Here is a 25,273-nt window from a genome sequence, read left to right on the forward strand (position 1 = left end):
CTTCTGCACGCTCCGCGTGTGAGTGGCGGCTGCTGAGCTCGGACTCGGCGCTGTGGACTGCTTGGTCTGCCCCCTCCCCGCGGTGAGTCTAAGAATCTTCTTTCCGGATCCAAGAAGGTGGCTCTGGGTCACTTTCCTTTCCCTGCTGCACAGGGGAGTCGTGGGACATCACGGTGGAGCGGGTGGGCTTGGGTCCTGCGTCCGTTCTCTCTCGTCCCGGGTGGGGACTTTGGGGAGCCGCTTTTCCCGTCCTCCATATGTGGAACGGCATTTCTGTGAGGGAGGATGGTTTTTGTGGGCGAGGAGGAGCTGAGCGGGACTCGGGCGGGAGGGCACCGAGGCGGCGGAGGCGTGCTAGGAGGGAGGCCCGGGAGACTGGCTACAAACCTTCGAGAAAGGGAAGGGAAGAGTACTGCCATTTTGAGCTCCTCCTCGTCTGTGCTAGGTTCTCACAGGACTTTATGCCCATTTTACAGATGGGAAACCTCAGTTTTGAGAGGTATTAGGTAAAACTGACTCGGGGTCCCACAACATTTAAATGGCAGAACTGACATGAGCAAACGTGCTGATGGGAATAACCTAAATCGATAGTTGTATTGAGTTGGCAAAGTCTTTCACTCCCATGGCTGCTTCATGTCTTCCAGTTAACTTTAAGCAATCTAAAATAACCATGCATGTTTTGTTCCTTCATCTCTATTGTTGGTTAATGTTGTTGAGAGCTCATAAGGCACTTACGCCGTGAAAAGAAGTCCTTTGTGACAACTTGTTTGGTCACAGAATTGTTGGGATTTTCAAGGTACAGGTGGGTATCTCGACTGGCAACAACTGTTGGTATTTTCATTACTTTTCGAAAAATACAGTGAGGCATAGGGAAGGCAAACATCAAAGACAGTGAACTAAGAACTTTCTGTGACACAGCATTTAATATACTTTTTGAGAAAATGAATCTAAAACCTTAAAGACAAAATTATTTTTATTTTAGAATAAGAATAAAAGAATCTGGAAAAGTTGAAGAAGATAAAATTATATTCAGTCCCCAAACCAGGAGATCGACAAAGTAGGTAAGCTCTGAGAGATGAAGTGAATATGAAATAAATTTTCAGTAAATTTTTACAGACCGTAGGACGTAAACTATAAGGTGAAATGTAAAAATCTTGTTGAAAAAGATATGTGGTGGTGTATAAAAATTATAATTATCTTCTCAGAGCATAAAGTGAAAAGTTAACAACTCCTTCATCTGACGTGTGCCTTAAAGGTAGTCGCTGTTCACTCTTTTGTATATTCTTCCAGAAATTGTACAAGGATATTTATATCTCAACACACATAAAAATGGTGTTATTTTATGCATACAGATCTGCAAATTGCATTTATTACTTAAGTTACCTGGATACTTTTTCTCTATGCATTTACATATTGATCGGCATTCTTTTTTAATGAGCAAGGAGCTGTCCTTTGAAAGAAGGTACCATAATTTAGTCTAGCAAGGTGAAATTTTGATTTTAGGTGTTTTGACATTGCTTTTCAGCAAACATGATGCTGAATGTTTTCCATCAAATATAGTTTCACTTCGAAAAGTATAAAACAAGCAATTAAAACCTTAACTTTGCATGTCAGTTCCTGGTTAAATTGGATTAATAGTTTCTTCTTAGTTTGGGGAAACAGGTGGATATCAAAATGAAAGAAAACAGATGAGGGTACTTCAAAAAGTTCATGGAACGATCCATATTATCTTTTAATTCTATCCACGAATTTTTTGAAACACCTTAGTATAAGTGGGCAGAGTTAAAATCGAATCTGACCATTGGATTTTTTAAAAAAATTATTTGAAAGAGTTATGGTGATCCTTCATTACTTTTGTATATTTATGTGTAACAAAGGCATTTTAAAAAAATCTTGTCTTATGTATGTACACAGTATGTGTATGGCACAATTTTAGTATTTCTTAAGTCTTGAATTGCATGAAATATACTATTCTCTTTATCAGTTAGGGCCACAAATATGCGAGCCCCAATCTGGGTGGTGGCACCACTTGAATTTTCCATACTTATAGCTGACTCACTAGTCATCTAATTTTTAATGTGGTAAATATAATTTCTTATTAGAGATTGTAAAATTTAATGACTGTTTTACAACCATTCATGTTTAGAGATGAAAGGCAATAAAGCATTAGTGAATTAAAACTTAAAAAATAGTTTATATGGAAGAGTGGGTAATGATATTTTTGGTACTGCTTACTTCTCCATAATATATTATCATAATATCTATTATCTAATATGCTGGTGAGACATTGTGGAGGTTCCACAGGAAATTGGCCCTCCGGAGAAAGACTATCAAAAGCTTGGAAATTCAGAAGTGTGTTTGCTTTTGACATGTAAACACAAGAAATGTGTGAAATAATTTATAAGTAGGTGATATAGCCTCAGGTTTCTTTCTGAGAAGATTTTTAAAAAATATTCACGTCTTGGTGACTTTTGAAAAGGAAGCAGGAAATTTTGAACTAAATACTGATATTTACTTGGGTGTTTAGTACTGACTGGTAAAAAAATAAATTTTATGTGGGCTTTTATTTTCTTCTTTGCTTTTTAAAAGCATAAAATAATATAAATTGATTATAAAATTCATTTGGCAGAGGAGCTGGATGATAGGCTACACACTTAAAAAAATTTTTTTAAAGTTTCTTTGTGTTAAAATATACGTAACATAAAATTTACCATTTTAACCATTTTTAAGTGTTTAGTGGCATTAACTACATCCACATTGTTTTGTAGTCATCACCACCATCTGTCTCTAGAACTTTATCGTCCCAAACAAACTCTACCTATTAAACAACTCTACACCCTCCCCTCCCTCCAGGCCCTGGCAACCACCTTTCTACTTTCTGTCTCTGTGGACTGCTTATTGGTTTTGACGTTATGTGTGTTTTTCACATCTAAAGTGGTTATATATATTTTTTCCATTGACCTGAGTGAATTATATTAATAGATTTTCTGTTATGGAATTAATGTTATATTTCTTTAAAGAACCTAATTTAGTCATGACACAATTTGTTTTTGTTAATATTGTGTTTAGGATTTTCTATCAGTGTTCGTTTTTGAAATTATTCTGCTTTTAGTCTCTGTTGTCTCTGTTAGCTTTTGGAATCATCTTATACTGTCTTCAAAGCAGTTTGCAAACTTTCCATATTTGTATTCTGGAACAGTTGGACAAGAAATTGTTTCTAGGCCATTTGAAAGAGCTCATCAGAGAAGCTTGCCTGCCCTCCTTTTTTTTTTTTTTCTTTTCAGAGTAGCACTTTTCTTTTTTTTTTCCCCTCTGCATGGTGTTGTCCGCACCACGCTCAGCCAGCGAGCGCACCGGCCATCCCTATATAGGATAGGGACCCGCGACCTCAGCGCTACCAGGAGTGAGCCACGGCGCTGGCCCCAGAGTAGCACTTCTCTAATCTGTAAATTTCTCCCATAGTTTGCTTTATCTTCTTGGGTCAGTTTTGGTAATTTGAGCTGACTTAGAGAAAAATTCATTTCTTGTAGATTTTCAAATATATTAGCCTAGAGTTTTGCAAAATATTTTCTAATTTCGGCTTTTTCTTCTTTTTCTCAGTGCTAACTTCGTATATTTGTTATTTCTTCCTTTCCACTCTTGACTAGGATAATGTGTTAATCTATTGCTGCACAACAAATTATCCCAAAATTTAGCAGCTTAAAACAACAAATACTAAAACAGCAGTTTCTGTGGGTTAGGAGCGGCTTAGCTTGGGGGTACCTCAGGCTCAAGGTCTCTTATGAGTTTACAGTGAAGCTTTTTCTGAGGCTGCAGTCATTTCACAACTGTGATGGGCCTGAAGTATCCAAGGTCACTTAAAGTAGTTATTTGCAGGCTTCAGTGCCTTTTCGGTTAGAGTTAAAGAGCCTTTCTTCCTTGCCGTACCAAACAGACCTTGGTCTGCTCACAACATGGTAGCTTGCTTATCTCAGTGAGAGTGCTGAGAGAGAGAGAGAGACAGAGACAGAGACAGAGAGAACTCCCGATAGAAGCCATGGTCCTTTATTACAAAATCTTTGAAGTGATATCCTGTCACTTCTGCTGTATTCTGTGTGTTAGAAGGGAATCACCAGGTCCATTCCATACTCAAGCGGTACCTAGGTATTACAAAAGTACCCAGGAGGGTGGAGGTCATTGGGGGCCATTTTAGAGCTGTCTATCACAGATAGCTAAATGGATTGGTTATTTAAGAATCAGATCTTGGATTTCTCAGTTCTACCAATTTTATGTTTTCTAATTCATTGTTTTCTTCCATTTATCTTTATCTTCTGCTTTTCTTAGGTTTCTTTTTCTAATAATTTTTTTTTTTAGTTGAATCCTCATTTTATGTTTCTTCTTTTTCTTTGGTAATGAAAATGTATGACTTCAGCTCTGCCCTGTAGAATTTTTTTTTTTAACCCTATAGATTTTGCTAAGAGTATTTTTATTGTTTCACATGAATAAATTACATCTTGGCTGGGTACAGACTTATCAGGTTATATCCTGTTCCTTCCATACCTTGTGGACATTGCTGTACATTGTCTTCTAGCATTCCTTGCTGCTTTGGAGATGTTCTGGTTATCTATGCAGTGTAACAAACATCTTAAGGCTTAGCTGTCTTATGTCCAAGATGGCTTTTTCACTCACGTCTGCCCCTCATTGCTCTTCCACTTGGCCTCTCTCTTCAGCAGAGTAGCCTTCACTTCTTACATAGCATTTCATGGCTTCAAGAGGTTGCAACTTGCCAGGCTAGTTAAGGGTATACCCAGAACTCACTGCATCACTGTATCCTGTTGGTCAAAGCAATCACATGGCCTGCACAAATTTTTCTAGGGAGAGAGTAGATTTCATTTCCTCCTGATGGGGGGAATGTCGTCAAAATCACATTACATACAGAACAGCATATGTAGGAGGTAATTGTTGTGGCCATTCCAATTTTCTCTGGAAATTACAATCTCCCAGAGAATTCTGAGACCATTACGTTTTTGTTTTCCTTTTTTCATCCTGCTTTTCTGCCTGGATACTTGTAGGATTGTCTTTCTTTCTTTAAAATTTTATTATATTTTTAATTATATATGTTAATACGTAAAAGTGAGACCATTGTTTATATTTGTAATGAAAAATAGTAGTCCTGTTCTGTCTCTACTCGTGATTTCTGCTCTCCAGAAGCAATCACTTTCATCTCTTTTTTTTTTTTCCTTTTTGTCTTTTTTTTGTGACCGGCAACGGATCGCAACCCTCAGTGTCGCGCCCGTACCGGACTGGGACCGGCAACGGGATCGCAACCCTCGGTGTTGCGCCCGCACCTCTCTCAGCCAGTGAGCGGCCGGTCTGTATGTGGGATCCGAACCCTCAGCGGGAGTGCCGCCGCGCTCCCAAGCGGCGCACTGTAGCAGTGCGCCACCGGGCCGGCCCACTTTCATCTCTTTTAACTGCTACTTTTGGTATTTGCTTCTGTATTCTAAATAATATGCTTTTTACTGTTGCTTATTTTTCATTTTTAATCATGTATTGACTTTCAAAAAGGGAAGGTTAAGATTTAGTTATTAAAGTATTTCCTTCCCTTATTCTTCACTCCCAATATAATTTTGTTACTGTTTTTGGTAAAATCAGTATTTGATATTTACTTACAGTATTTTGACTGTTAGTATGACAACTCAGCAATATCATATACTATAGTATTTCTTCTCTTTTCACGATTCTATCACTTTTAACTAAATTTAGTTTTCTTATTACCTCTCAGTATGTTCAGGCACATGAAATAGTCTGTCAGCTCCATTTATTTACTTAAAGACATCCCTTCTGGATCTGTTTTCCATTACCAGACTGCTGTTCTCGAGGGCTGCATGGTTGTCTTGGACTTTGTTTCACCATTATCCTGGTGAAAATTCTTGCTTTTCTTTTCTCCCTGCAGTAACTTCTTTAGAAAGGGTTGGCAGGGGCCTGTTTATTTTTGAGAACTTTCATGTCAAACTGTCTTTATATCAAAATGGGTTATTTTTTTGTTTTTTTCCTGGGTGGGTAGAGAATTTTAGGTGCCATTTAGGAAGCCATTTTTTCCTGAGAATGCTGAAGGCAGTGCTTCCTTGTCATCTAGTTTCCAGTGTTTGTTGTTGATGTTTTTACTGTTTAGAAAATTAATGTACAGCATAGCTAAATCCAAGATATTCATCCTAGAAAGCACACATAGGTAAAGTGTTTTGCTCTTTTTCTTCCTCTCAGGAGTCTATGCTGGTTATGGAAAATTTCTGGTGTATAAAATTTCATACTGGTTTCTGTAATAATTAGCTCCTAAGCCTGATAGCCACCTGTATCTTCTACTTCCCAGAGAGCAACCTGAGTCAGAAAGTTCTGGCCCTACATAATTATTTTCAGCCAGGCTTGCTTCCCTTAACCAATTATGATTTCTCTTGAATTTTTTGCCTAAAATCAGATTTTAATAAATAAACAAGAGGGTAGTCTGAGAATAGAACTGAATTCCTGTGATCTTCAGATTATCCAGTTTCTGGTTAAATTTTATTAGAGATTTTACATATTGTAGCAGTAACATTGAGACCATGATTTTGCTTCCATTTTATGTAAGCTCAGGAGATGATATTTTCTTTTTACAGTATTCTTATGAATATTCTCATTCTAAAGGTTGAGCTTTTGGGTCCCTAAGTGAATTCTCAAAGAAAAAGTTGTTCTGTAGCTTTTTGACAAATATAGAATAGGATTTTGGAGGGAAAAGTTCAATTCTGTTTTAGGGTTAGTTTTGCTGCTTTAACATTTGAATAGCTCTTACAGTAATGTTAAATTTAGATTGAATATATGTCAACTGCTCAAATTTTATTCCTTGTAAAGTGCTGTTATGTTTTTTCCTTCATTATGAATTCTGACATCACCGAAATATTGAGAAATGTATTTTTCTTGGGTAGTTTTTGTATGACTTACAAGCTCTCTGTAGGTATAGGGTAAAGTTGTAAAGTCTTCCCAACACGCATTCACTTGAATTTATCTACAGTGCATATCGTCTTCTGTACTATTTCCCAGTTACTTTAGTTTCCTGGAATGCTTCACAGTTCAAGCTTAGTCTCTGTGTGACGTATCTTGGCTTATTAGGGATCTGAATATTGTTAGTCTGAATGGAGTATTTTCTGTTGGGCTCTCCTGTTAACAGCTTTTCCTAAAACAAAGTAGAGATTTTGCTATTTAAAAAAAAAAAAACAAACCCAAAACTAAGATCTGTGTCTTAGTCCATTTTGTGTTGCTATAACAGAATACCAGAGGCTGGGTAATTTAAAGAAAAGAGGTTTTTTAGGTTCATGATTCTCGTGGCTGGAAAGCCCAAGATTGGGCAGCTGCATTGGTGAAGGCCTCATGCTATTTCAACCCATGGCAGAAAGTGGAAGGGGGGTGGGTGTAGTGGATTGAATTATGTCCACATAAAACTCATTGAAGCTTGAATTGTGTTCCCCAAGTTTTATGTATTAGAAACTTAGCCCCTACTGTGACTGTTAAGAGGATGGAAAATCCTATTGTAATTGAAAGGTGGAGCCTTGAAGAGGTGCTTAGATTGTAGGACAGTGCAGCAGTGAACGGATTAAAAATGGTGGTTAGGGGTGTGGTTCTGAGGGCTTTAAAAGAAGTCTGTCTCTTTCTCTCTCTGCTTCCACCATCTTGCAGTGTGAGACCCTTGGGTCACTGTTGCCACCACCAGATGCACTTTGGATTTCCTAGCCTCAAACTGTAAGCAATAAGTTTTTTCTTTATAAATCACCCATTTCCAGGTATTTTGTTATAGCAACACAAAAAGGACTAATACAGTGGGTATGTGCAAGAGATTATATGGCAAGAGAGGAAGAAAGAGAAACCGAGGAAACCAGACTCTTGAACAAGCCACTCTCTCACCCCAGTGGGAGGGCATTAATCTGATATGAAGAATCTGCCCTCAGTGACTTAAACACCTCCCAGTAGGCCCCACCTCCCAACACTGCCACATTGGAGATCAAATTTTAACGGGAGTTTTGGCAAGGACAAACCAATATCCAAACCATAGCAATCTGTATTAACATTGGTCCTTAAGAGACAGTTGTTCATTCAACTAATGAATGACTACTCAAGTACTTAGATTATAGGAAATATAACCATAGCTTAGACATAATTCCTGCCCTTATAGGAGGCTTATTTACAACCTAATATATACAAAAATGTTACAAAATTCTTTAAATAAAATCCCTTTAAGTACTGTGAAGTAAAAGTGCAGCATTCATTGAGATTAACAGGGTCTAATCTGGGGAAGAGGCAGGCTCAAGTGAGACTTGGAGGATAAGTAAGAGTTTGGCAGATGGTGAGAGCTAAAAATTAGAGAGGTTTTATGTTTCTTAAGTCTAATTAGTTATTTTTGGATGCTGTTTTCACAAACTTTTAATCTTAAAGGTTAGTTTTATAGAGAAGGATTTGGTAATGTTTATATTTTACATGGATAGCACTTAGTTTAAGTTTCTTTCAATAATGGTGTAACTCGATTTTTCTCTTTTAAGTGGTCAATCAGTCCTGAGGATTATGGCTGCATTGGGAATAGATACAAAGGAAAACTAGGAAGTGGTAGTGTGCAAAACCTTCAGGCTTCTGTCGTTGGAAATATCAACAACAGCTTGACATGAGGTCAAGTTACTGTGTCAGAGAAGGTCTTCAAACTATTGCTGGGTTTTTCTGTCTGAGACGTTTTCATGAAGGAAAGATGACTAATGGTGTCCTTTATGTTCTTTACCATTAGTGCCCTAGTTTTTCACTTAAAAAATTAAGTCAGTACTTCAAAGTTACCACAATCAACTCTTCATCTTTCAAGCTGATTTTATTTCAAGGACTAATTAAGAATTTTTTCCCCTTCCAAATCTTCAAGTTAAAATTATTGCTTTAGAAAATTATACTATACTGATTGTGGGCTTTAAGCATTCTCATATTCCAGTTCAAGAAACTAAGAAATTTATAGTAACAGCAACTAGAGAATTTTAATAACTTGCTTTAGAAAACATGATTGAGCCAGCAGGGAGCATGTTATCTTCTTTTGAATTAAAAAATATAATTTTGCTAAGCCTGAGTTATGTAATAGCAACTATAGTCTTGCCTGTTCATTATTGCCTGTGGATAGTTTTGATTTTAGCATCTAGAGTGTAAAAAGTTACACAGAATAGTTGTAATTATTAAGTAGACTTTAACAGAACACTTTGAATTTGTCTTCATTACATAAAAACATATCTAAATAATTTTAACTTGAAGTATTTTATTAGATTAATTGGAATTGTTTTGTGTTGGTTTTTGTCTCAAAGGACTAAGCTCTTAAAGATGATCAGTTATTTGGTATTATATGTTAGCCACTGAATTACCAAGAAAGCTTCATTTAAAACATCTTAGTAAATACCTCAGTTCTTTGTTGAATAACAAGAATAATCTATGAACAATTTGGAGGTTAATGCCTAAAACTTAGTATGTGCAGATGTCTTTCTTATATATAGTTAAAATACTTTTTTCTCTTGACAGGAAATGCACAATTTTGAGGAAGAGTTAACATGTCCCATCTGTTATAGTATTTTTGAAGATCCTCGTGTGCTACCATGCTCTCATACATTTTGTAGAAATTGTTTGGAAAACGTTCTTCAGGCATCTGTTAACTTTTATATATGGAGACCTTTACGAATTCCACTCAAGTGCCCTAATTGCAGAAGTATTATTGAAATTGCTTCAACTGGTATTGAATCCTTACCTGTTAATTTTGCGTTAAGGGCTATTATTGAAAAGTACCAGCAAGAAGACCATCCAGATATTGTCACCTGCCCTGAACATTACAGGCAACCATTAAATGTTTATTGTCTACTTGATAAAAAATTAGTTTGTGGGCACTGCCTTACCATAGGTCAACATCATGGTCATCCTATAGATGACCTTCAAAGTGCCTATCTGAAAGAAAAGGACACGCCTCAAAAACTGCTCGAACAGTTAACTGACACATACTGGACAGATCTTACTCGTCTTATTGAAAAGCTGGAAGAACAAAAATCTCATTCTGAGAAAATGGTCCAAGGTGATAAGGAAGTTGTTCTCCAGTATTTTAAGGAGCTTAGTGATACATTAGAACAGAAAAAAAAAATTTTCCTGACGGCTCTGTGTGATGTTGGCAATCTGATTAATCAAGAATATATTCCACAAATTGAAAGAATGAAAGAAATGAGAGAGCAGCAGCTTGAATTAATGACACTGACAACATCTTTACAAGAAGAGTCTCCACTTAAATTTCTTGAAAAAGTTGATGATATCTGCCAGCGTGTGCAGATCTTGAAACAGAAACCACTTCCTGAGGTCCAGCCTGTTGAAATTTATCCTCGAGTAGGCAAGGTATTGAGAGAGGAATGGAACAGAATAGAAATTGGACAAATTAAGAAAGTTCTCATTCCTGAAATGAAAATTTCTTCTAACAGGCTGCCATGTTCCTGGCCTGATAAGGATGAAAAAGAAGTTGAAGTTTTTAAAGCTTTAAATATAGTTACACTAATTTCAGTGATATTGATGTTGATACTTGTTTTCAACCAACACATAACCTTTGTAAATGAAATCACTTCGATATGTTTTTCTGAAGTCTCTCTATCTGTTTACCAAAGTTTATCTAACAATATGCATGATTTAAAGAACATATTATGTCATACTTTGTATTTGTTGAAGGAATTCATATGGAAAATGATTTCTCATTGAAAACAAATCTGAATTGTTTAAATGGGTTAGTACAGCAGTTACTAACCATTGCTAAGTGGAGGAATAGAAGTAGCATGGATAAATAAATAGCAAACTAAACTATTAGAATTGCAACAAGCATAAATATGTAGAAATGTTAAACCTTTCATGCTGTTGGACAGAAAAGCGTCATAGTTAGAGAAAGAATATCTAAAACATTAAAACCAAGTCATTATTAGAAAACTACTATAAAATCTACTAATTACTTAAATATCTATTGTATATTATCCCTTTTTTTTGGCTTGATAGAAGTTGACTTTATGTTGCTGTGACTTTAAACATTCCTGTATCAATATTATCTTTTACCATATACTGCACTGGTTGGCTTTGCAGCTCCATATGTATATGTAGCTTTTACATTAAAAGATGGAAATCCTGAAAAGGGCATACACCTTGATTTTGATGTGGCTTGAAGCTTTTGAGTGGGTGAATAAGGATGGTAAAGTCTTGTCAGTCAAATCAGTTCTTGGATTAAAAACTCAAACAAGTTACTAGAACAGAATCACGTTGGTAACACATTCCATCCTCAACAGATGGCATCGTGTGAACTGTTTATCTTAAAAATCATCTTAGATTTTCTATCTGCCAGTGTTCCCTTATGCTAATGGAAAGTACCAACTATTTAATCTTATATTGCTGAACTTTGCTTAACATAGAGCCTTCCTATTAAGAAGCCAAAACCCATTAGTTCCCGTTTTAACAGGGACTGGAAGTTGCGTGCTTATCATAGGACTTTTGCCTATTGTCCATGCAACCCTAAGTACAAACTGATCTGCTTTCCATAAATTCCAAATGGCTCCTCTTGGATCTATCTCTAGTGGAACATTACCTAGTTCAAAAGACTTTACAGATCAGATTATGGAATGCTCCTGGCCCTGTAGATTACATGTAAATAAATATAGCTGTATTCAGGGAACTAGTTCTAAAACACTAGGTCCTCCTAATGTCTTATCTGTTGAGGAAAAGAGTCTTAATACTAAGATGATGGTATTAAGTCAATTTTTGATCAGAATCAGACTATACCTAGCACAAATAACTATTGTGTGGGCAAAGAGCATTTGAAGGGTGTAAAGGTTAAGGGGAAGATATATATAGTCAGCTATTACGATAGAAATACATATAATTACACTGAAGTTGCAGTGATTTGATTACTTAAAATGTTAGCTTCTACACCATAAATGGTGCCCTGTCCTTTTGAATAAATGTAAAAATATTAGTAAGCAATGAAGTGTTATATGTCACGTACTTAATATCATATTTCTTAAGTGGGATTATTAATCCTTTTTGTAGTTGAGGAAACAGACCAAAAGTAATTTGCCAAAGGTCATACAGGTAGTATGTGGGAAAACATGTATTATCTTTAGAGTTCATGCTGTCAAACTTTTAAAGGATTTAATAAGTCAAGGTTATTGTTAATAAATTACGGTTTCTAACCTGTAAGAATTATTTATAGCTAAAAAATGAAGTATGTGCCTATTAATACCATTTTAGGCTTGACATTGATATTTTGTAACTTGCCAGTTTTTAGTACTTTTTGATAAATTTTATAAAGTGCACGAATATAGTTACGTATACAAGTAACATTCTTACACATGCTGTTCTTTTGTATTTAACGAGATTGTACAATTTTAAAGTATATAAAGTATTTCTAAGTCTTATGTATAACAAGTTTATATTTTAATAAATTCATTTTGATATTTGCATTGAGTGGCTTAATGCACTCAAACTCAGGAATGGTACCCTTGGAATTTTCATATGGGTTCTGGGTATTTTGTTTTAACTCTTTAAAACAGTATGTGAGTTCTACTACGTTGGTTATTAAAATGTAATAAAAAGTATTAAATTCCATCTACGTCTCTCAAAGAAAAGCACTTGATTACAATAACAGCCATTTCTATTTACTTTTTCATTAAGTAACCTTGATTTAAAACAAAGGACCATACCGCTAATGTGTTTACACTTTTTAGTGGCTATATTATGATACAAACTGGCCTGTTGGATTTTTTATACCCAAACAATGGCCCACCTGGGGCTGGGGGCTGGCCAGTTAGCTCAGTTGGTTACAGCACAGCCTTGTAACATCAACTTCAAGGGTTTGGATCCCCATACCAGGTGCCTTCCCTCAACCCCCCCAAAACAATGGCCCACCGAAGAATGAGGCAACTAATTTCTTGGGATAAATACCTAGAAATTGAATAGGTAGGGAAAAGACTTGATTCAACACCAAAATTCCTTCTGGTGATTGTTAACTTAATCCTTATACTGCAAAGTTAATCCTTATATATATACTTTATTCTTTTTATGAAGCAAGTATATAGCTGGGTATTTTTCAACTTATGACATAGCCTAACTATTTTCAAACATTATCTTAGTTTACTGGCTCTCCTGCAAATAAGTTTTAAATGGCCAAACACATCAAGTTTTAGAGAAGATTCTTTTTATGAAGCAAGTATATAGCTGGGTATTTTTCAACTTATGACATAGCCTAACTATGTTCAAACATTATCTTAGTTTACTGGCTCTCCTGCAAATAAGTTTTAAATGGCCAAACACATCAAGTTTTAGAGAAACATGATTTTTAAATTCTCATCCCTGTAATTCACAATGACCACTTTATAATAAAAGCAATTTGGGTAATCAGCTTACAAAAACATCTCCCATTATTTGGATAATATTATCTAAATTAGTAAATTAAGTGGAATGCCTTAAGAATTTATTCAAGCTTAACTGGCAGGGTTTTCCAGTGTAAGTAAAAGGTCCATGAAGGTATTCTGAGCCCTGATTAACATGATCTAGTTTAGAACTTTACTGTATCTCAACTAATGTACTTTTAACTCTGCTGATAGTAACTTAGAACTAAGGGCAAGTCAAGTGACCATCCAGACATCTTATTTTCCTCCATAGTTTGCCATTTATAAAAATGTCAGATTCTTACATTCTCCTAGAAGGCAGGTATAGATATTTTATTAGACTTTACAGGATGACTCAACAGCATAAAAAAGAAACCAGTTCTGTGATTCTACTTAGGAATATATATTTTACACAATTTATAGTCCTTTACAAATACAAAATCAATAATATACGAAATCTATGCCAATTCAGTTTGGAGAATCTTCAGTATACACAAGTTCAACAAAGTCCTTTAGATGCAATTTCTTTTGGGTTTACTGCAACACTTTTTGTTATATTGTATGTCTTGTAAATTCCAATAAGTCTGTCTGAAATCTCAAACATATTATTTCGAAGGGAAATTATTATGAACTGGGCATTTTTTGTTTGCTCCTAAAAAGAAAGAAAGTTAGAAATATTAAGTAATAACAGGTAAATCACATAATAAACATGTAAGCTTTACTTCACTCAAATATTTTTTGTGCAATAAATTCAACATTACATTAATGTACAGCAATGTTGGCATGGATAATACATGAAACAGTATTTGAGTTGAGAGAAAGTTGGTTATTTTTGGAAGCATGACTGCCTAGATTCTAATAAAAAAGATTCAGGAAGGTCTGAGACCTAGGATTCTAGCTGTAATTCTGCTACTAACTTGCATTATCAATTTATATTTTACTTCTCCAAAATGGAAATATTTAGTTCAAATAAAGGATTTGGTCTCCTTTGATACTAGAGGACACGGAGTTAGGGAATAGGGAAAAAGCTCACTAGGTAGAAAGTCAAAGAATTCCATGTGTGATGTTTAGGTGACCCATAAAATTTCTGGAATGAAAACCTTTAAATTTTACTTACGTATATATAAAATGCAACGATGGACACATTTTTAAAATCAAGGGCTGCATCAATCTCGTCCATGAAGTAAAGGGGAGTGGGTTTGTAGTGGTGAAGAGCAAATACTAAAGCCAATGAACTAAGGGTTTTCTCTCCTCCTGAAAGGTTGAAGATCTTCTTCCAACTTTTCTTGGGTGGTCGAACACTGAAATAATTTTTAAAGTTTTGTGGTCAAATTACTTGTAAAGCTAAAGTTAAGATTTAATGATTTTTTTTTTTTTATAATTGATTTCTACCACCTTTCTCCTTGGGGATGTCTAACTTGCTTTACACAAATATGAACTCTTTTCTTCTGGTTATTTTTATAAACATTATTGGAGGATGAACACACAGGAACATCTACCAAAATTTTAAGATTTTAAACAGCCAGCAGGCTAAGTACCTCTTGCTATTCTTTCCCCTTATCCTCTACAATTTTTTCAGTCCTGATGTTGAATTGAAATGACTTGAAAATTAAAAAAAGATGAACTAGGCAAATATTTTGTAAATATTAAATATTTGCTGCTTGCCCATAACTTATGCTGTAAACAGCCAGATTGTAAACACATTAGTATTTATTGTCAAATAAAATAACTTGTAGATCTAACCTTTACATCCCACCCCCAATTACTAAGTTTGGAGAATATATAGAGACAGGTAACAGTGGGATTCAAAACTCAGTATAATTACAAACCTGAACATGATTCCTTCAGAGAAAGGATCCAAGCTGTCTACAAGCTCCAGTTCAGCATCCCCACCCAAAGTAAGCATTTGATAATTTTCCTTTAATTTACTTGTTATTACATAAAAACCTGCCATAAATTCATTAAGTCTTTGTTTCCGAAGATCTTCATATGCCTGTCTAAAATGATCTCTTTCGTAAGTAATTTTGTCCAATTCTGATACCCGTTGCAAATATAATTCTTCCTGTAAAAAGAATATTATTGTGAGAAAAATCTATTCAGATATAAATTTGAGGTAAGAATTAGCAATGCTAACTACATAAAATTAAAGGTCACAATTTAGTCTAAGAACTCAAAGAATTTTTAACTATTATACATAAACAGTTCAAACATTCATACCTTCTTTTTATACTCTGCAATGGCACCAAGGTTGGGTTTCATTTCATGACACTGGGCTTCCAAAAGTGCAATTTGATTTGTTATAGAATCTGGATTCTTGATTGCTTTAAGATCCTCTGGGCTTAGAACTGAAACCTCTGTAACAGGATTATCTTCTATGGGATGCAATGATATTTTTGAAATCTAAAAGTTCAGTTTAGATGAGAATTAGAAAAGGCACAAGACTATAATTTATTGTTCAAAAAATCCAGGAGTTGATTTGAATATCAACTATTTTTCAAAGGACTTCAAGAAAAGTAGTTGTAGCATTCCAAAGTGTTCGTGTAATCTTTTGTTAAATCTCTAGATCAGCCCTGGGGTGGAAAGCTAGTTGCCCAATTCTAACAATTACTCAGATTTTTCTGTATATGATAAGTACTATATATTGTTCATTATACCCCCTTATAAACCTGAGTAGTGATTATATCATGGAATTAAGAATCAGAACATATCTAAAAACAACAAAAAACCCTAAACAACTCCCCCCAACCCTTTATCATAAAGTATAGGTTCAAAATTAAATGGTAACAATCTCACCTCTTTTTGCCAATATTTTATTTTAGAATTATGTTCTGCAATGTGACCATCTATTTGTTCAAGTTTCAACTTAATACTAAGTGCATCTTTTTGAAGAGCATGTTCATTTTCTTGAATAACTTTTAGTTCTTCAAGTAGATTACGATGTTCTTTCTGGATCTCTGGTAAGGACTCCTAAAAAACAGAATTGCTACAGATATGATCTTACCAAATAGAACAGGTATTTTCATATTACAAAGATGGAGTTAGTAATCTCTTCCAATGTTCCTTCCATTTTAAATTTAAAAAAATTTTAATTCACAGAAAAGTTATAACACAGTACTCAAAACTTTTAACCTATTGAGTGCTTACTACATTCGAGGCATTGATGTCATATATCCAAGTCTTCAAATTGCTTCAAATATCACTCCCCACCCTCTCCAATACAAAATAAGTCTTACCTCTGCAGCATTTGTATTCTTTATGACCTCTGTTGCTTTGTCTTCAAGACTTTTTAGCTCTGCTGTTAAGTCATCTACTTCTTTCTCAGTATCTTTTATTTCTTTCTCTGTGCGAAAGACAGAGTCTTGTGCCTTTTTAAGATTTCTAAAGGAGCAAAACAACATATTAACACTTACCAAAGAACTTTTCATGATAATGTGACATATTTTCCTACCAGATTTTTAAATACACTTGTGGATTGTGTATTTTATTAAACTCTCAATATAAATTAATGAAACTTCCTTATAAAGCTTCTAGTACCATCCAAACAGACTTTGATGCAAAGTTGTCCATTAGATTACCAAATTCTTTTGTCATTTTTCTGCCAAATTAGAGATTCTTAAATCTCTGCACTTACAAAGCTACACCTTTAAATAAATACCTCCTAGCTCAAGACAGGTCAATAAGTACTTCCAAAATTGTGGGGCACTATTTTTCCCTTAATAAAGTTATTTCTACTTTGATTGACAAATTTGCTTAAGCATACTTCTGCTCCTAACATAAATAAATGACTTATTAGCCCCTTATCTTTGAGCAAAAGGCAATGGATTAACTTAACCAGATAATATGACATCAACTTGCTATAATTTTAAGATAAAAGAAATGAATTAGCTGTTTAAATTTCAATGTTTTATATATATCCCTACCTTCATTTTTTGTGAACAATGGAATCTTCTAGCTAATTAAAATTTTAAGTTACCAAGACAATTTTGCTAAAAGATCCTATTCTTACCTCTTTTATTTATTATCTTAAGACCTATATCTATTTAAATTAGTCATCATTTACTCCCCTAAATCAGAGAAACAAAACTGTGATTTCCGTGTTTTCACAACAACTGGGAAGTTATGTAACTGTACTTTCCCAAGGAATACCTGTTCACCAGTTTTTTGCTTTTTAAAAACTCGCCATATGATAAATGTTCCTTATAGGTAGGTATTCCCTTACTAAAGTCCTATTAGGTAATAACATGTCAGATAGGTTTAATAAGTAACAATAAGAGAAACACTTAATGGAACATTAAGTTTAAATGTTCATCCTTTTTCCAATGTGGAGATAGGGAAGGAAAGAAAGGATAGGGTAGTATGCATACTCTACCTGTCAGCAGTCTTGATTGCTACTTGGGCTTTAGTAATAGCAGAAGCACATTCATCCAACTGCTTATTTATTTTATCAAGTTTGTCTTGTTGGGCCTTGAGTTTATGATTATTGATTTCTACGATGACATTGTGTAACCGTTTAACCTCAGCTTCTACTTTACCAGCTTTCTCAGCCACACCATCATATTCTGAAATTAAAAAGTAAAAAACTTAATTCATGTTTCTATGCTAATAAGCATCACTCATTAAAAGTAAATTTCTTCAGTTAATATAACTTAACCTGATGCACGAAAACAAATTTTAGACATTTGGGAAAAAGTGCCTTAAAAAAATACAACACCCTATGTCAAAACAAAACAAATGGTGTTACAACAACACACAGTTACGGTGTTACAACAACACACAGTTACATTCTCTGGCTCAGCTGTGAACACACCCATTTATTTCTTAATGGCTTCATGCTCTCAGACTTAAAAATCTTTTAAACTTTTCTTAGGATATTTCCTTGATTATTGGTTTCATAATGATTTTTAGCTTTAGAGAGATTTATGTATCCGACTCTCTACTAACTTGCCCATGGTGAAGAAGTAGTTGTTATTTTCTTCTGCTAAACTAATCGAGCAACATTTCCCAGATTCCCACATAGCTAGGGCTTAGACTTAATTTAGGTCCATTCAATCAAAAGTACTACATAATTTGGAAGCCATAAATGATAAATTGGACATGTTTCTGCAGGGCAGGCAGTCACAGAAAAGCCTGGTGTCTAATCAACAGCTTTGTGAGTACTGACAAGTAGTGGCATTAACTTTAATGGTGTGCATTATAGTAGGTGCAATGTGCTTCTCTTTTTGGTAATTGTAGTGGCATATTTCCAATTTGAGAGATTACTTTCCAAATCGATTTAGCTCCTTTGATGGTTGTGCAGAGGTCTGTAAATTATTCTTGAATGTTCAATCTGAAAACTCTTTCTTTAGCTATCCCAATGATTCTGTAAACAATCTAATACTCTGTTAGTACACACACACACACACAACTCTTATTTACACTAGCCAGAGTGGATTCTGTTCTCCATACCTGAATTCTAATCACTGTACAACACAGAAAGGATGAAGAGATGGCAAAAAGGTGGGAAATTCAAGCTATCAAAAATACTTATGTATAGAAAGGTAATCAGAAATGCTGAGCTAACTGGTAGAAAAGGATTTCTATAAAACTCCTATGAGTATGTAGGTTATTTTGCACACAAGGGAGGGAGGGAGGATGCGCTGAGAGAAAAGGATTGGAACTATTGCTCCTTCTCTTTCATCTCTTCTTTCCCGTTAGGTAAGTGTTGGAATTTCAACATCTCCCAAATCTCTTAACTTTTCATTCTTTATCTTTTTGGGCTACATCATCAGAGAATTCTTCAGCCTGATCTTTCATTCCATCTATTGAGTTTAATTCCAACATCTCTATTTCTTAAATTTCTGAGATCATTTGGCTCTTAAAAAAAAATTTTTTTTGGATCTTATGGATCCCATATTTTCCTAAGGATATTAAATATACACATTTTAAAGTCCTATATTTCTAACACTAGTAATTATTCTTCTCGGGTCTAAGTTACTGCATTTGTTGACAAAATTATTTTGCTCACAGTGATGTTTTTTTGTGGTTGAAATTCCATTGGGCTGCCTGTGTGCTCAGCTCACTTGTGGAACAGAGCACCAACTGCTCTAAGGGACAGCACCACCACTTACAGTGACAGGTGGATGGGTGAGATATGTAGCTAGGAAAGCTTCCATCCCTGAATATCCTCCCAGAAAGATTCTTCACAGCATTTTCTTTCCTGTTTTCAAGTATCCACCATGAATTTCTTCTTTAATGTCTATGATAGCAATATATACTAGAAGTAGGAGGGAAAACTGTGGCATATATAGTCTGTACTCTTGAAACCACCATTCTATATTTAACAACTTACCTTTAAGATGTTTGCACAGATTTATATATAAGGTGTTACAACAACACACAGTTACATTCTCTGGCTCAGCTGTGAACACACTGTCTGTACTCTTGAAACCACCATTCTATATTTAACAACTTACCTTTAAGATGTTTGCACAGACTTATATATAAGGTGTTACAACAACACACAGTTACATTCTCTGGCTCAGCTGTGAACACACCCATTTATTTCTTAATGGCTTCATGCTCTCAGACTGTAGCCACTGCTTATTTAAAAATATAGATATGTTCAAAAGTTAAAAACTACACAGCAATCAGCCATTTCTTGCCTGAATTACTGCAATCTCATCCCAATTTCTCCCCTTCCACCTTGCCCCCCTTACTCTATTCTCTGCATGATAGCCAAAGAGATATTTTTAAAACCTTAATGTGAAATGAAATATTTAATCTTAAAAACATGCTTGCAGAAATGGGTCCTCCATAAAAGACCCATTCTCAGTTGAAAGCCTACCGATAATACCCAACATTTTATGTGAAGACATACAAAGAGCTCCTAATAAAATCAAGGATTTCTTTTCAAATAAGAATAAAACACAGATTCCTGCATTCTATGAAAATGTTGCTACTCATGGCACAGGTATATATTTTTGGCCTTTCAATTGGTCCTTAGGTACCACCAAATGGAAAAAAAAATCCTGTTATATTATGCCAGCCATCTACATTACTCTCCAATTGCTTTCTCACTCAGAATCACTGATGGCCCATAATGCCCCATAAGATCTGGATTCCCCAATCCAGAGCTAGCCAGGATTAGCTTCCTTGCGTTTCTTAGATACTCCTAGCATACTCCTGGCCCTAGGGCCTTTGCAATTATTCCTCTACATTCTTCTTGGAATGCTATTCTCCCAAATATCCACACGGTTAGCACTCAAACTCTCTTTGAATCTCTGCTCAGATATATCTCTGTCATCTTAAATGTGAACTCTTTCAAAAGAGGAAAAGTTTATCAACAGTTCCTAAAACAAAGCCTGGTCAGTAGCAGATGCTATTTGAACAATGCTTAAATCTTAAAAACGCAGATAAACAAGACCACACACCCACAAATTAATATGGGTAGAAACAAATATTTGATGTGCATAGTGGACGTCTGTCTGCTTAACATCTTTTTACCTTTTTCTTTTGGAAGAAAATTCCTTTATTTTTGGAGCATTTGAATAATTGCTCCAATTCTACTCTATTAGTTCTTTGGGACAGATAATGAGTATTTGTATTCCTTGGCTCATGAAGCAACTATAACAGAGGTGCTTTTTGAGGATATAATGAAGGCTCACTGTGTCTGTTGGGGGTCACTAGTTAAGATGCTATAAGCCTAAAGGGGTCTGTGGCAATACCCACCATTCACCTCTCCTATGGTAAGATACTTATCTATGTTTGACCAAAGCCAACATGGAAAGAGAAACAGGGCTGTTCAAGTGCATGATCAGGGGACTTCAATTAAGGCTACAAAGCCAATTCTATGAGCCTATATACTCCCTATCTTGCTTAAAAATTCCATTTTGGCAGACATATGTATATGTGCACAAGAAAAATATGATTTTTCTAAGTTTTCAAATAAGTACTGTTTTTTCTTCATGCATATGCCATTTACTTTGTGTGCTTGTTTGAGTGATTTAGTTTCTCCAAATCCTCAGTTTTCTCAATCTGTTAATAACTATTATCTTGAAGGAATCTTGTGAAGATTAGTGCCAAAGTATACAAAGCATAAAATTAAGAGCATGGCTCTGAAATCAGACTCTACCACCTATTCCTATACCACCTATCACATGCTGTGTGACCTTAGGCAAATTATATAAAACCACTGTGTGCTTACTTTTACAGGCTTGTGAGAACTGAATAACAAAAACCACAGTGTGATGACCCATATAAAATATATTTAAGATGCTATTATTCTACAAACTGCTATCTTAAACATGCAAACTTTATAAACCTGTTTTTGACAATCTCAAAAAGTCTGTATCTTTAAACATACCTGTTTTGAAAGCACTAACATTTTCTTCTAGCAATTTTTGCTTTTTTTTGTCAGGGGCTGTAGCAAGTACATTAGCTTCAAGTTCCTTAACTTGAACATTCAAATATTCTTCTTGCTCTGATAAACGCTACAGAAATGTTTTAACATCTAAGGTCAGTATTTTAACTTAGTAACAATAATATATGCTTTAAACGTTTTGAATTTTTAAAAAGTACACTTAAAATTTTTACAAAAAAGACAGAGTAACAGGAAAAGGGCAGAAAACAATTAATACAAAAAATGAAAATGACTAACAAATACTAAATAATGTGTAAACTCTTAACAAAGACAAGTTAAAATGCTTAGTTTACAAAGTGGCCAACTTACAACACACTTAATATCTAGTGTTCAAAGATTTGGAGAAATAAATATTTGCATATGATGCTAGTAATACATGAATTAGATCCATCTTCTTGAGGACAATTTGGCATTATGCAACAGATATCTTAAACATACTGTATCATACTTGCAATTTTAGGAATCTACCTAAGGAACTAATTGGATGAGTGTATAAAGATACACCTACCTTATATTTTAAATGTAGTGTATATAATAACACAGAAAAACATTTACCAAATTAAGGTACAAACAAAATGCTCTAAAGCAATTGAAAACAAAGTAAATTTACAATGGCTTGGAAAGAAAACAATAATTTATTAAGAAAAGTTAGCATGACATTAAAAAGCCGTATGCATATTTTATGTACATATACACACATACCTATCACCTATATTACATGCAAACTGGATATTTAACTGTTTTTAAAGTTTAAAAACAAAAAACTGTGGGCGTGTGTTGCTTTTTCAAAACCAAGAAAACATTCCACTTTGAAAAGAGAATGAAAATAAAAGGTCATTTAGTTGCTAAGGGAAGTCCCGTTTCTACGGAGTACAAATGGAAAACAGGGATAGCTGTGGCTGTAGCAACATTGTGACATGGCATTATTCATTAGTACTCAGGGAAACAAAATCATCAAAAGATAAGACCTTCTGCCTAGAGACCCACCCCCCTACTTTATATTTAAAATTGTAAGCAAATAGCAAAATGGCTCTGCCAAATTGCTGTTGAATTCCAATAGCTGCAGCTTAATATTCACACACACACACACACACACACTCTCTCTCTCTTTCTACCTGGATGCTTGCAGTAAACTTTTCTAGTGTATTCCTCATTTCACGTTCATTATGCCGTAACTTAACTACTGCTTCTTCAAGTTGTACTTTCTGTTCCTGGATTTGCGCTGATTTTTTAGAGTCTCTTTGCAACTGTGATTCCATTTTATTTACCTATAAAGAAAAGGACCAGTTAAGTAAGTTTTCTCCAAGAGTTATCATTTCAGATTGACAGCAAAGTCAACTTATGAACAAAGAAAACCCAAACTTCAGATCTTAAAGACTGGAACAAAACTAAATAACCCAGTTCTAATACCTAAACTTAAAGCTTAGGAGATGGTTAACTAATTTCTGAGTCATATAATCAGATGACAAAACAACTTTAAGGGCTGTTCAATCACCTTTGAATGAAATAAAGGTAAAGCATTCAAACACCTGAGTGGAAGAATATAAACTATTTCAAAATACTGAGGGAAAAAATCAAGGCACAATGCTTTGGAAAACATTTGGTATCCAGGACATGTAAGAACACATTTTTAAGGAAGAAAAAATACACATAGTGTTCTGAGGGCAATAATGGAACACAGCAGTTTTTCCTTGACATTTTGACTTTTTTATATAATTCCTTGTGAGAATATAAAATAAGTACAGGAATAAAATCTTTTCAAATAAAATTCAGAAAATGCACCATAAATTTGGTTATACTTACCCCTTAAAGAATTATTTTGAAATAGAAAAAAACAATCATGCAACGAAGCAATAATTATGTAAAAAGACAAATGTCAAACACATAAACAATTAAGTAAATTATAAAATATCCACATGTAATAATTGAAAAAGATATATATGTTGAGCATATACGTTTAGTTAACATATTTTGTTTTCAGAACTTTAAAGGGTTTTACATTAAAAAAAGACCCAACCCAGTCATTTATAGAAAATTCAACCTGTTAATTTAAAATTTGAGTACAGTATGCTTAAGATGGCCAAATTTTGTACTACGTTATACCTCAGTGTAAAACTGTTTAAAAAAAAGTCTGACTATAATGTTATGTTATATATGCTGACCTCTTCTTCAGAGATTTCAACAACAACAGATGAACCCATTCTTCCTTTCATTACTTTGCTTCCACCACCAGTCATTGTACCTGGAGAACAGGAGAGAAGTCAGCCTTACATGTCTCCCCCAACAGAAGTAAATAAACTCAATGGCAGGGAAAAAACCAATTACCTGACTGTTCTATGATTTGCCCCTGTAAAGTTACCACTCTCCATCTTCTATCTTTTTGATATGCTACTCTTGTGGCTTGATCCAAGTTCTCAGCTACTAAGGTATCTCGTAAAGCAAAGTAAAAAGCTTGGCGAATTTCCTCATCTTTTACTTTCACTAAATCAAATAACCGAGGAGTATTTTCAGGAGTTTGAATTTTGGTCATTTTTTTTGCCCATACTGCCATCTAAAAGTAAAAAACATATATAATAAAGAACATATTATTTCTTCTAAATATCATGATCTTATATACATAAAATCCTACAGAATCAACACAAAAAAAACTATAACAAATAAATAAGTTCAGTGAGATTGAAGGATACAAGATCAATATACAAAAATGAACTGTATTTCTATACACCAGCAATGAATAATCTGAAAATGAAATCTGAGAATTCCACTTATAACTATCATAAAAAGAAAACCCCCAAACACAGAAATAAATTTAACCAAACACAAGACTTGTACACTAAAGGTTACAAAATGAGACCTAAATAAATGGAAGACACCCCATGTTCATGGATCAGAAGATTTAATATCGTTAAGATGGCAATACTAACCAAATTCATCTACAGATTCAATGCAACCTGTATCAAAATCATAGTTGCTCCTTTTTTGTGGGGCGGGGGCAGAAATTTACCAGGTGATCTTAAAACTGATATGGAAAGTCAAGGGACCCAGAAGAACCAAAACAATCTTGATAAAGAATAAAATTAGAGGATGCACACTTCCTGATTTCAAAACTTACTATTTTACTATTGATTACTATTTCAAAGCTACAGTAATCAAGAAATCAAGACTGTATGCTTGTACTAGCACAGGGAATAAAACAGAGTCCAGAAATAAACCCTTACATTTATGGTTGGCTGATTTTTTGACAAAGGTGCCAAGAAAATTCAACAGATGATTCTGAAAATTAACTCAAAATGGATCAAAAATCTAAATGTAAAAACGAAAACGATAAAACTCTTAAAACAGAGGAGGTGAATCACTGTAACCTTGGATTAGGCAGTGTTTCTTAGATATGACACCTAAACTACAGCAACCAAAAAAAAAAAAAAAAAAAAAAAAAATTGGATTTTAAAAAAAAAAA

At 34.5% G+C, this 25,273-nt stretch overlaps 2 protein-coding genes across 3 annotated transcripts in view; one reads left to right on the plus strand and one right to left on the minus strand.

Moving 5' to 3' along the window:
- The first annotated feature begins 981 nt into the window (after positions 1-981).
- TRIM59 (tripartite motif containing 59) lies at positions 982-12,522 on the plus strand. 2 transcript variants are annotated; one of them, XM_008581206.1, is made up of 2 exons: positions 982-1,061; positions 9,544-12,522. In XM_008581206.1, exon 2 carries the CDS (start codon positions 9,547-9,549, stop codon positions 10,747-10,749), a length of 1,203 nt encoding a protein of 400 aa, XP_008579428.1. In that variant the 5' UTR covers positions 982-1,061; positions 9,544-9,546; the 3' UTR covers positions 10,750-12,522. The 2 variants fall into 2 exon arrangements, with proteins under 2 accessions (XP_008579428.1, XP_008579429.1); XM_008581207.1 differs by lacking the exon at positions 982-1,061 and adding an exon at positions 7,713-7,749.
- A 1,205-nt stretch (positions 12,523-13,727) lies between these two features.
- SMC4 (structural maintenance of chromosomes 4) overlaps positions 13,728-25,273 on the minus strand; it is a 32,651-nt gene continuing 21,105 nt past the window's right edge. The window contains exons 12-22 of the mRNA XM_008581209.1: positions 24,142-24,367; positions 23,979-24,058; positions 22,932-23,084; positions 21,760-21,886; positions 17,788-17,977; positions 16,652-16,796; positions 16,212-16,385; positions 15,636-15,818; positions 15,248-15,480; positions 14,536-14,719; positions 13,728-14,070 (exon numbers count right to left, since the gene is read on the minus strand). Coding sequence (XP_008579431.1) covers positions 13,918-14,070; positions 14,536-14,719; positions 15,248-15,480; positions 15,636-15,818; positions 16,212-16,385; positions 16,652-16,796; positions 17,788-17,977; positions 21,760-21,886; positions 22,932-23,084; positions 23,979-24,058; positions 24,142-24,367 — 1,848 coding nt within the window. The 3' untranslated portion in view covers positions 13,728-13,917. The remainder of the gene's footprint in view (positions 14,071-14,535; positions 14,720-15,247; positions 15,481-15,635; positions 15,819-16,211; positions 16,386-16,651; positions 16,797-17,787; positions 17,978-21,759; positions 21,887-22,931; positions 23,085-23,978; positions 24,059-24,141; positions 24,368-25,273) is intronic.

The sequence above is a fragment of the Galeopterus variegatus genome, unplaced genomic scaffold (genome assembly GCF_000696425.1).
Source record: "Galeopterus variegatus unplaced genomic scaffold, G_variegatus-3.0.2 Scaffold2294, whole genome shotgun sequence".
Classification (NCBI taxonomy): Eukaryota; Metazoa; Chordata; class Mammalia; order Dermoptera; family Cynocephalidae; genus Galeopterus; species Galeopterus variegatus.

Bases quoted from the DNA above. Each gene is read 5' to 3' on its own strand.
- TRIM59 (XM_008581206.1), top strand. From the start codon at position 9,547: ATGCACAATTTTGAGGAAGAGTTAACATGTCCCATCTGTTATAGTATT.